Below are 12,334 nucleotides of genomic sequence, written 5' to 3' on the forward strand. Positions count from 1 at the left end.
AGTCGAAATGGGTCCTACCTCTTTGACAGAAACTACAGAAATCTGTCATCAACACCAACTTCTTTAAAGTGCAGAAAAAAAGAATCCCAACTTGAAACAAAGACAAGAAGAAGAGGCGATTTTCTGACTTGTGACCAGGCTTGTTGGTCATGTTATTTAGACATTTCGAAAAAGTCAAAGAAACATGATTATTCTACAACCTTTTTGAGCGACAATGTTGTGCAAATTGTATTCTTTGCATAAAGAGACAACATTTGAGGGTGATTTTTGGGTTCTTTTACACAGAAGTATGATTTCCAGTGGCCAAAAAAAAAAGAGTCGAGTCCAATTGTATTGGACAGGCTGCTGACAGATGCCTATTCACAGGCGCGATCCCACTACTGATCGACACGGGGACTTTTGCCTGCTGCGTTTCCGCCCTTGGCCTGTACGTCCCTCCTTAGACAACCTGGTCACACTGAGCTCCCTCGGTGTGCCCATATTGATACCGATCTTAGTGCGGACGCCCGCTCAACATAGATCACCTGAAAGCAGGACTCCTGCCCTCACACCGTTCACCGACTCTGGTCTCCAGGTAGCTAGATCACAGGAGCACGCCACAACTCCCAACCGATAAACATGTGGAAATATCCACTATTTATACATGGCATAAAATCATACTTGTATAAGCTACATGTTTGTATTTTTAAATCATTACAGATTTATTTCGAACATGCAATTTAAGTTAGAAAGTACTATCAATGTATATACATGTACACGTGGCAGTGTGTCCATATGGTTACGAGTACGAAAACTAAACTGAAGAAATTCAATTTCCTTAATTATCATCAGAGTGTTATTCAGTGTTACAATGCTGCTGTTGAAGTTATTGTGATAAAACAAAGCAGAAAAACAAACAAAACAAAAAATTAAAAAAAAAAAAAAAAAAACACTTTACAAGTTTTTGTGAAATTTTACATCGAACGACGTCGCACACAAAAGTGAAATTATTTGCATTCGAAAATCTTGGTCTTGTTTGGTTAAGGACGACCTTTTTATGCAGTTTTTTGGGATGGATACTCAAATTTTGCCAACATCTGTCAAAATTGCGGTTTTGGACTGTACATAGTCAGACGTTTATCATTTGATGCTCTGTTTAGAAAATTTTCCGTAATTGCGTTAGAAGCTTTAAATACACACATGGATCTATGATACTATGTGTTTAAGTAAAGATTAAAAGTTTCTTTTTGGAAATGACCCTGCTGTCAAATAAATACAGTCGAAATGGGTCCTACCTCTTTGACAGAAACTACAGAAATCTGTCATCAACACCAACTTCTTTAAAGTGCAGAAAAAAAGAATCCCAACTTGAAACAAAGACAAGAAGAAGAGGCGATTTTCTGACTTGTGACCAGGCTTGTTGGTCATGTTATTTAGACATTTCGAAAAAGTCAAAGAAACATGATTATTCTACAACCTTTTTGAGCGACAATGTTGTGCAAATTGTATTCTTTGCATAAAGAGACAACATTTGAGGGTGATTTTTGGGTTCTTTTACACAGAAGTATGATTTCCAGTGGCCAAAAAAAAAAGAGTCGAGTCCAATTGTATTGGACAGGCTGCTGACAGATGCCTATTCACAGGCGCGATCCCACTACTGATCGACACGGGGACTTTTGCCTGCTGCGTTTCCGCCCTTGGCCTGTACGTCCCTCCTTAGACAACCTGGTCACACTGAGCTCCCTCGGTGTGCCCATATTGATACCGATCTTAGTGCGGACGCCCGCTCAACATAGATCACCTGAAAGCAGGACTCCTGCCCTCACACCGTTCACCGACTCTGGTCTCCAGGTAGCTAGATCACAGGAGCACGCCACAACTCCCAACCGATAAACATGTGGAAATATCCACTATTTATACATGGCATAAAATCATACTTGTATAAGCTACATGTTTGTATTTTTAAATCATTACAGATTTATTTCGAACATGCAATTTAAGTTAGAAAGTACTATCAATGTATATACATGTACACGTGGCAGTGTGTCCATATGGTTACGAGTACGAAAACTAAACTGAAGAAATTCAATTTCCTTAATTATCATCAGAGTGTTATTCAGTGTTACAATGCTGCTGTTGAAGTTATTGTGATAAAACAAAGCAAAAAAACAAACAAAACAAAAAATTAAAAAAAAAAAAAAAAACACTTTACAAGTTTTACATCGAACGACGTCGCACACAAAAGTGAAATTATTTGCATTCGAAAATCTTGGTCTTGTTTGGTTAAGGACGACCTTTTTATGCAGTTTTTGGGATGGTTACTACTCAAATTTTGCCAACAACTCCCAAACGATAAACATGTGGAAATATCCACTTTTTACACATGGGATAAAATCATACTTGTATAAGCTACATGTTTGTATTTTTAAATCGTTGATTGGAGACCTGAGTTGGTGAATGGTGTGAGTGCAGGAGTCCGAGTACGAAAACTAAACTGAAGAAATTCAATTTCCTTATCTTCAGAGTGTTATTCAGTGTGACAATGCTGAAGTCAATTTGATAAAAAAAAATACAAAAACAAAACAACAAACAAACATACAATTTACAAATTTTTGAAAAATGTTGCATTGAAGGACATCGCTCACCAAGATAAAATTATTTTATTTGAAAGCCTTTCTCCCAACATGATATTGGTTTTGGTTTAGGATGACTTTTAACAGCAAGAAAATTGTAAAAAATGAAGGACATCATCTTTCGGTTTCTGAAAAAATGTCCGTTGAGATGACTCAATCTTTGAATTGTGAGGTTGCATCAAAAAATGATATGCTGATCCTAGATATACCATGATGGATGGACACTATGGCATGTTCAATGACTTACTGAGGGAATCATCAGTTTCGTTCTATTTTAAAATTACCCTGCCACGTCCGATTCTGTGTTTTCATTAGATGTTTTCTGCATTGTATCGATCTGATGAGTTAAGCTCTTTTCAACTGATTTTTCTTATGTTGTACTGTTATACCACTATCTCGGGTTAAGGGAGGGTTTGGCGCCAGCAAACTAGCCCAACCCCGCCACATTCAGCCTGTCCCAAGTCAGGAGCCTGTAATTCAGTGGTTGTCGTTTGTTGATGTATATCATATTTGTTTTTCGATCATCGTTTTGTAAATACATAAATCAGGCCATTGGTTTTCTCGTTTGAATGTTTTACGTTTGTCATTTCGGGGACATTAATAGCCGACTATGCGGTATGGGTTTTGCTCATTGATGAAGGCCGTACGGTGACCTATAGCTTTTAACTCATGTCATTTGATCTCTGGCGGAGAGTTGTCTCATTGGCAATCATTCCACATTTTCTTATCTTTATAATGTCAGTATCACTAGAATAATGGAGATGAAGAGACATATTCTATTGTATTCTATTATCCTGGTTCAGATTCATCGAAGATACTGGCCTATCAAAACATATTAGCCAGGTGAGTGATACAGGTACTTTGTTTACGTAATAGACTTTCCTATTTCGATCTAGGATTTTTGTCTTGAATAAATATTCAAATAATCAACATTTCTATATAAATATATAGATGAATAATTTCTAAATATTAAACAACAATCTATGTCAGACGTCGGTGTCAAAATTAGATATTGAAATTGACTACAAACTACATATTTTAGCCGCAAATTTAATGTCTTTTCAAAAAAGTTTGTTCGAACCATTACTATAAACATTCGTGATATATGTGACTGAATATTTTTTAATTTGAACTTTTCAATCGTCCAATAGAGTGTTATTTCAAAACTGATATATCTGGTATGTTTTGTGTATATCTATTTTTAACATTCTGTATTTCCCTCACAAATGTGTTGCATCCAAACCTTCTGTCCTTTTCAAAATAACTAAGGCCTCTGAGTAAGTAGGAGGCGGAGTTTCGATGCATGCTCCACTGATTACGTTTATAGAAATGCTAGTTGTCCTTGCTCTGCTTCCAGTATTATCATTTGTTTCGTTGTCGTGAATATACGCTGCATTTGTACTTGAATAATCATCATTAGATTCAAACCGTGAATCCCCCCTAAAACCAGAAGCTATGCAATTATCTATTTTGTGGCATTCACATGAGCAGTCTACACTGGAGAACTCGCCTCTTCTTGAGTTTGGGTTTTGAGCAGTTGCATTTGATTGTTCTGTAAAAGAGTGACAAGTGTTTTTTAAGTGATTACAATTATTGCATTTGATATCACCGATACTCGTGTACGTTTGGGAACCAAATAAGTCGTCGTATGACGGAGGATCAAAGACCGACATATCTATAACATCTAGTTGAGAACTTCTGCTTGTGTTCTGATTACTACAATGTCTTTTTTTAATTCGTTTCTTCATAATATCCCAACAGTATAATCTGAACAGTATGACTGCTACTGGCACAACTAACATCAGAAAATAAAATACTGCTGATCCACTTTCAATTATCATGTCTGAAACAAACACAATATATATATATATATATATATATATATATAGAAATGATACAGTATAACTAAAACTAAATGAAACAAACCACATGGTATCTTGGGATTATTGTATGGTCCATAACATTCAGGTTGCTTTCCACGGACTCAAAAAGAAATATCAAGATCACCCATTAGGTCAATTTTTAAAAAATATGAACAGAAACAAGCAAAAAATCATCTAAAAGCATTGTTAGCAAAAAACAAAACTCGTTTACTCGCGATTGAAAAAAAATTGCAATATTAACTATTTCGGGTGAGTTTTGATATCTAGCTTTCCCCATTATGCTAGAACAAAAGAAGGTTCATAGTTAATGTAGTATTGTCGGCATGTCCCAAGTCAGGAGCCTGTACTTCAGTGGATGTCGTTTGTTGCTGTAATCATATATTTGTTTTTCGTTCATTGTTTTGTACATGTATCAGATCGTTAGTTTTCTCGCTTTAACTGTTTTACATTTGTCATTTCGGAGCCTTTTATGGCTTGTTATGCGATATGGTTTTTACTCATTGTTGAAGGCCGTACGGTGTCATGTCATATAATTGCTTACTTCTACATCATTTGGTCTCTGAGAGTTGTTTCATTGGCAATAATACCACATCTACTTACAAACATTTTTAAAAGGTTCTATATTTTAAGGTAAGAGGGAGCCACGAGTATACTTAATTAATTGTCATAGCCAGGAATCAATCAAGTCGTCATATATGTTAGTTACACTTGTACAACAACCTGTATAGAATCTTTGCTTCGTAGAAAATACATCGATTTGATTTATCAAAAAGTGTTTTAAGACAATGCATCATAAACAATTTATTTCTTGGACAACAAAATTGCTTTAGAAAGAAACACAAACTAGATAATAATAGTATATATAAAGTCGGTCCATCTCCTGATTTTAGATTTGTCATCTATCTCCTGAGCGATCACATATTTTGTTTTGTTTAATTCACAGCAAAGCCACAATATTGGTGCATGAGAAATTCAAAACTTTAATAGCAGGGAATATATTTTTTTTCAATTTTTATTATTCCCTTAATATATATTTATTTGTTTTTTTTTTTAAATCCCTTTCAAAGTCAATTTGTAGTGATTGATTGCTTTAGGGTAGGCCATGTGAGGCATCTGTTCCTAATCAATGACAAAATAAATTGAGAAAAACGCAAGATTTTTTTTATCAAAACATAGCAAATAATTAAGAAAAATATAATTCAACTGGTTAAAATTTAAAACACTTGATGTTTGGAGATATTGTAGCAACCGAGTCGAAAAATGTTTTTTTTGTTTGCAGCTGTTGATCGCTGAGAGATGAAAAAACATTCTAAAAAGAGAAGTCGCCCAAATCTATTTGACTGCCATATGAACGTTCCATTCTCCACGAGTAATAACAAGTGTATTTCTACACGTGGTTCTCTAAGATTTTGTAATGGAAGAAAAATGGAGAGACCTCTCCCCCTCCCCCTTCTCGTTATTTTTTTAGTACTCATGATTTTTATAAGGTATACAAAGGAACGGTGGGAAAACTTATAAATTCTTATGCACGATAGAAAGAACACGTGTTTTAGAACGGAAAACCCAATAGAGATGTTGTTATTATTCTCATTTCAAATGTTTTCCTATTTTTCAAAACGACATTTGAATCTGCTATGCAACAAGAAAAAGTTATCACACAGATCATCTGTAGAGTGAAGTACGCATATAGTATACAACTGAACGTATTTACATATATATAAAAAATATGTAGCAAGATTGTAATAATTATAATTTATCCTTTAAGATTGGATAGATTAATAGCCTATGTATATATTTATGATAATAAGTATTTAATGCAGAATGTAACATCACCTATAATGCTGGAAAAAAAAACTTAAATAGGTTTTTCTTTGGCAAATATATATGAAACTTCCTTCAGTACTGCACTTCTGCAAAGCTTATACAAAAAAAATATAGATTTAAAAACTCTGGAAGGAAAAAATGAAATGTTTGTTGACAGTCTAGACAGCGTTTTTGTGTACCTACACTATTTTCACGAACTAATTACTATTTACATTTTTTAATTCAATTTTATTACCTTCACATAAAAAGCGGACTTCAAAGTTCATACATAGAATATTATGACACTCGATTCCATTTAGTTTACACTGTAGATCAGTACCGAGTATATGAGAGGTATTAAAGAAATCGCCATTGGACAGAATTTCTTTTGTGTCATCTCGTTTACATTCACATCCTATAAGTTTTCCACCACGACAAATGTTCCAACCTCTCTGAAAAGAAAATGATAGCCTGTCAAAAGCGCACTTGCAGACAAATGTTCCAACCTCTCTGAAAAGAAAATGATAGCCTGTCAAAAGCGCACTTGCAGACAAATGTTCCAACCTCTCTGAAAAGAAAATGATAGCCTGTCAAAAGCGCACTTGCAGACAAATGTTCCAACCTCTCTGAAAAGAAAATGATAGCCTGTCAAAAGCGCACTTGCAGACATGTTCCAACCTCTCTGAAAAGAAAATGATAGCCTGTCAAAAGCGCACTTGCAGACAAATGTTCCAACCTCTCTGAAAAGAAAATGATAGCCTGCCAAAAGCGCACTTGCAGACAAATGTTCCAACCTCTCTGAAAAGAAATGATAGCCTGCCAAAAGCGCACTTGCAGACAAATGTTCCAACCTCTCTGAAATGAAAATCATAGCCTGTCGATAGCGCACCTGCAATGCTTTTTTTTAAAGATAATTCTTTTACTATTTTTGAAATATGTAGCCACTTGTGTTTATGATTGATTGATTGCTAACTGTTTGTTAACGTCCAGTGGCAGGTAGTGTACTCAGGAGCGGATCCAGCCATTTATAAAAGGGGGTTTCTAACCCAGGATAAAGGGGGGGGGGTTCCAACTAGTAACCATTTAAATGCATTGATCGTCAAAAAAAGGGGGGGGTTGCAATCCCCGGAACCCCCCCCCCCCCCCCCCCCCCCCCCTTGGATCCGCCACTGGTACTCATTCCGTTGGAAAATTGTTTACATACATTTTTAACAGTGTGCGTGTGCACTGTGTAGAAACATTTTTTGTCGGAGTTTTGGACACAATGGTGTGATGGATGTAAATTTTGAGAGTTTTTCCTATCATGCTCACAAAAAGAAATTTCGAGATAAATGTTGTTTCATGTTTTAAAATGGTTTTAAGGTTTAAGTTTTGTACAAATATGTTGTAAAGGCGGGTTTACATCATTTAAGTTGTTATAACTAAAAAAGGTACATCTGTATGTTTTAACTGCTATTGTCGACGTGCTCTTTGAACAGGTAAAAGAAACAAAAAATGAAACAAAACAAAAAAGTTTTGTGATATTTAAAATCTCTGTAAAGGAAGATAATGATGATGTTGACATACTTTTTAACACTATTTCATATAATTTTTGAATTTTTGAAAATTTAATTAGAATGCATATTCAGGACCGTGAATATCAAATTGAAAAAAAATGGATTGCCACTGGAAAATTAGATGTGTTAATGTGCCTGTAATTTTGTAAAGTAGCTTACGAGATTTAAAATGTTTATAGAAAGTAGAACGTAATTATTATGATACATGTACATGCTACCATGCTATAATGCATAACACAACAGAAACCCCCCTTTTTCCTTAAACCGTGACAGTCTTTCAACAAGAAATTATTGTGCAGGTGTTAGCTTTATAGTTTATTTTGTTACATAAATCAAAAGCATAACAATTGCAAAGTTTGTCTTGATAAATCATAGATAATCATTATTAAAACTTGTTTAATGTGGAGGAGGTATAAGAGTATCTATGTGGCCCTTGAAATTAACACAAAAAAGTAACATTCGTCAGTCTTTCAAAATTGTGTTCGTTTCATTAATAAATGATTAGGTTGATATGATATGGACACTCAAGTTCACAAAATTTAGTTGTAATGTCATGAACAAAAAAATTGTTGAACAAAATATGACAATTTTACACATAATTTTTGGCAAAGTTAGATATTATCAAAGGACTTAAACAAAAAGATTTTAACTAATAGTAAAAGCTGTAAGGATCCGGAAAAAATCAACATTTCTTCATTGTTTTTCAAGAGAACGGGTAGGACTCAGCATATTACCTAATATGGTTTCAATTAGAGGTAATAACTGAAAAAAATAGCCTAAACCTTTTGATCTAGTTTTTACAGGAGGTAATTGATTACCGCTACAATACCCGCATATGTTTGTCTTAGTTCTCACAGGAGGTGATTACATACCACTACAATAGACTCATAGGTTTGTCTTAGTTCTCACAGGAGATAATTTCTTACCTCTACAATAGACTCATAGATTTGTCTTAGTTCTCACAGGAGATCATTTCTTACCTCTACAATAGACTCATAGCTTTGTCTTAGTTCTCACAGGAGATCATTTCTTACCTCTACAATAGACTCATAGGTTTGTCTTATTTCTCACAGGAGATCGTAACAATAACCTCATAGGTTTGTCTTAATTCTCACAGGAGATCGTTACAATAACCTCATAGGTTTGTCTTAATTCTCACAGGAGATCGTTACAATAACCTCATATGTTTGTCTTAATTCTCACAGGAGATCGTTACAATAACCTCATAGGTTTGTCTTAGTTCTCACAGGAGGTAATTATTTACCACTCAATTATCATCATAGATTTGTCTTACTTTTCACAAGGAGGTAAATACATATCGCTACATAGCCTCATAGGTTTGTCTAACTTCTCACCGCAGGTAATTAATTTCCACCACAATAGTCTCATACTTTTGTCTTAGTTCTCACAGGAGGCAATCACTTACCACTACAATAGACTCATAGGTTTGTCTTAGTTCTCACAGGAGGTAATTATTTACCACTCAATTATCATCATAGATTTGTCTTACTTTTCACAAGGAGGTAAATACATATCGCTACATAGCCTCATAGGTTTGTCTAACTTCTCACCGCAGGTAATTAATTTCCACCACAATAGTCTCATACTTTTGTCTTAGTTCTCACAGGAGGCAATCACTTACCACTACAATAGACTCATAGGTTTGTCTTAGTTCTTACAGAAGGCAATCGATTACGACTACATATCCTCATATGTTTGTCTTAGTTCTTCCTGAAGGCAATCACTTACTGCTACATAGCCTCATAGGTTTGAATTGTCTTAGCGAGATTATTACCTTCCGGTACAACTGACTCCTAAGTTTGTTTTAGTTCTCACAGGAAGCAGTCACTAGCTATATAGCCTCGTAGGTTTGTCTAGGTTCTGACAGGAGTTAATTACTTACCGCTACAATAGACTCATAGGTTTATGCAAGTTCTCACAGGAGATAATTACTTTCCGCTACAATAAACTCATAGGTTTGTCTTAGTTCTCACAGGAGATCATTACTTATCGCTACAATAGCCTCATAGGTTTGTCTTAGTTCTCACATAAGACCATTACTTACCGCTACAATAGCCTCATAGGTTTGTCTTAGTTCTCACATATCATTACTTATCGCTACAATAGCATCATAGGTTTGTCTTAGTTCTCGCAGAAGACCATTACTTACCGCTACAATAGCTTATAGGTTTGTTTTAGTGTACTTACCGCTACAATAACCTCATAGGTTTGTCTTAATTCTCAAAGATCATTACTTACCGCTACAATAGACTCATAGGTTTGTCTTAGTTCTCACAGGAGATCATAACTTCCGCTACAATAGCCTCATAGAATTGTCTTAGTTCTCACAGGAAATCATTACCTACCACTACAATAGACTCATAGGTTTGTCTTAGTTCTCACAGGAGATCATTACTTCTGCTACAATAGCCTCATAAAATTGTCTTAGTTCTCACAGGAGATCACTACTTACCGCTACAAAAGACTCAGGTTTGTCTTAGTTCTCACAGGAGATCATTACTTACCGCTACAATGGACTCATAGGTTTCTGTTTCACGTTCTCCTGAATCTGTATCAAACCATTTGGTCCAAGTCCATTTTTTATATGTTGTTCCTGGCAGACCGTTACTGGACTCTTGAAAAAATAATTTTAAATAATACGTTAGCTTCGGATGAGAATGTGACAAAGCATGAACACTAGTTGTAAAAAGAGCATAATCAATTTTCCTGTTTTTGTCTAACTCACACTTTTAATATCGGAAAGTTGATGAAATTTGTAGGAATTTTAATATAAAGAGCTTTACTCCATATAATACTAAATAGTAATTAGATTTTGTGAGTGAATTCCACGATTGATCTACCGTTGAACAGTTGAACGGAATTTAACAAAAAGCCACTAAACTCATAAGGATGACTTTTTGCAATTGTTTGAGAACTGATTGTAATATAATCTTACTTTAACTTTGTTAAAAAACATGTCTTATAATAGACATTTCAAGTATAAACTATCATATATTGACTTTTGAAGCCCAAACATTCTGGTCTCTTAAATATCAGAAAATGGTGCCAATGACACAGCGTTTGACTAATACTGAAATAAGGAGACGTGGTATGATTCCCAATGAGACAATTATCTTCCAGAGACCAAAGGATGAAGTTGTAACAAACTATAGAACATTGTACGATCTTCAACAGAAGCAAAATCCATACTGTAAAGTTATGCAATGTCCCGACAAGACTGAATGTGAAAAATTTCAATAGAGTAAACCAATAACCCGATTTGTGCTAAAAACAACAAACGAAAAACAAGTAAGACAGACATCAACCAACGGCAACCACTGAAATAAAGGCTCCTGACTTTAATAGAAAAACATGTTTGTTTCGGTTGTTTTTGATTTATTGAAGGCTGATATCGCGGCGGTCCGTCGTTTTTGGAAGAAATCTATAATACGAAAGGAACGAATTTGTCGATTTTTTCAGGAAAAATTGCTACTCAGATTGAAAATAAAGATAAGATTGTGCATGTTGTTCTTGTGTTAGTAAATTTCCACTTGCATGTGTAAATTTCTTCATGTTTATTTGCAAATGCACTTTCTATGCACTTTTGAAAGCAAAATTTTGTAAACAAAGTTCCTAAAAAATGTATTTCGTATGATCAAAGTTTTCATTTTTCTCAGTAAAAAAAGATCGTTTTTATTAGCATTTTGGTATTAAAATAAATTTTATTGTTATCACACATATTGATTGCTTCCTTTTTTTTTTAAATATGCAATTCTCTCCATGGTAAAGCATCTTCTTTTTTGATGAACGATTATGTTTTTGGTGTTTTTATAACCAGGAAGATTTGGACAAATGTGAAATAGAAATAAAGCTAATTCCGACAATATATTTTAAGTGCTATAGTGACAATTTATTAATCCGTTTATCAAACCTTTTTGATGACAAGATAATCCTTTGGACACTAATCCTTTGCTATAGTAACTGTTTTCTATATATGCTTTTGTATGTTATTTTGTAGTCAGTTTAGGTCTTAGGTCTTAGGTCTTAGGTCTGGTACTGTCCGGACCTTGCTTATAAAGTTTAAAGTATTGGTATTCCGTCTTTGAATTACTATAACACGGAAAACGCCCGGTTATATATTGGTTGAGGTACCCGCGGCACGATCTTGAGCTAGTTCCCCCAAACTAGTAATGAATACCTCTAGAAGCAACTATATGGAAGGAACCTGGAATTACCAGCCTTGCAGAAATGGACATCCGTTTCCGATGAGAAAAGCAGATACCTATTTGGAATTTCTGTGCAAATATTGTGGTAAGACATTGAACGTTTTCACCTACCATCGGTGTTATGCAGCTAACGCTTATTGTTACAAGTGCAGACATCATGGACATTTTGCCCGTATGTGTAGTTTTCACGTTAAGTCGTGTGAAAACCCAAAACCGAAGAAGAAATCAAAGTCAAAAATTCAAAGAGACAGCGA

At 34.8% G+C, this 12,334-nt stretch overlaps 1 protein-coding gene across 7 annotated transcripts in view; it reads right to left on the reverse strand.

The window, feature by feature from the left end:
- Positions 1-3,540: 3,540 nt before the first annotated feature.
- LOC127737748 (mucin-5AC-like) overlaps positions 3,541-12,334 on the reverse strand; it is a 40,184-nt gene continuing 31,390 nt past the window's right edge. For 4 of the 7 annotated variants that reach the window (XM_052248638.1, XM_052248643.1, XM_052248641.1 and 1 more), the window contains 3 exons: positions 10,380-10,489; positions 6,555-6,750; positions 3,541-4,455 (listed from right to left, as the gene is read on the reverse strand). In XM_052248638.1, the coding sequence (XP_052104598.1) occupies positions 3,833-4,455; positions 6,555-6,750; positions 10,380-10,489 (929 nt within the window). In that variant the 3' untranslated portion in view covers positions 3,541-3,832. The remainder of the gene's footprint in view (positions 4,456-6,554; positions 6,751-10,379; positions 10,490-12,334) is intronic. The other 3 variants (XM_052248640.1, XM_052248642.1, XM_052248644.1) reach the window with 2 other exon arrangements.

Source organism: Mytilus californianus, unplaced genomic scaffold (genome assembly GCF_021869535.1).
Source record: "Mytilus californianus isolate M0D057914Y unplaced genomic scaffold, xbMytCali1.0.p SCAF_4, whole genome shotgun sequence".
NCBI classification, from domain to species: Eukaryota; Metazoa; Mollusca; class Bivalvia; order Mytilida; family Mytilidae; genus Mytilus; species Mytilus californianus.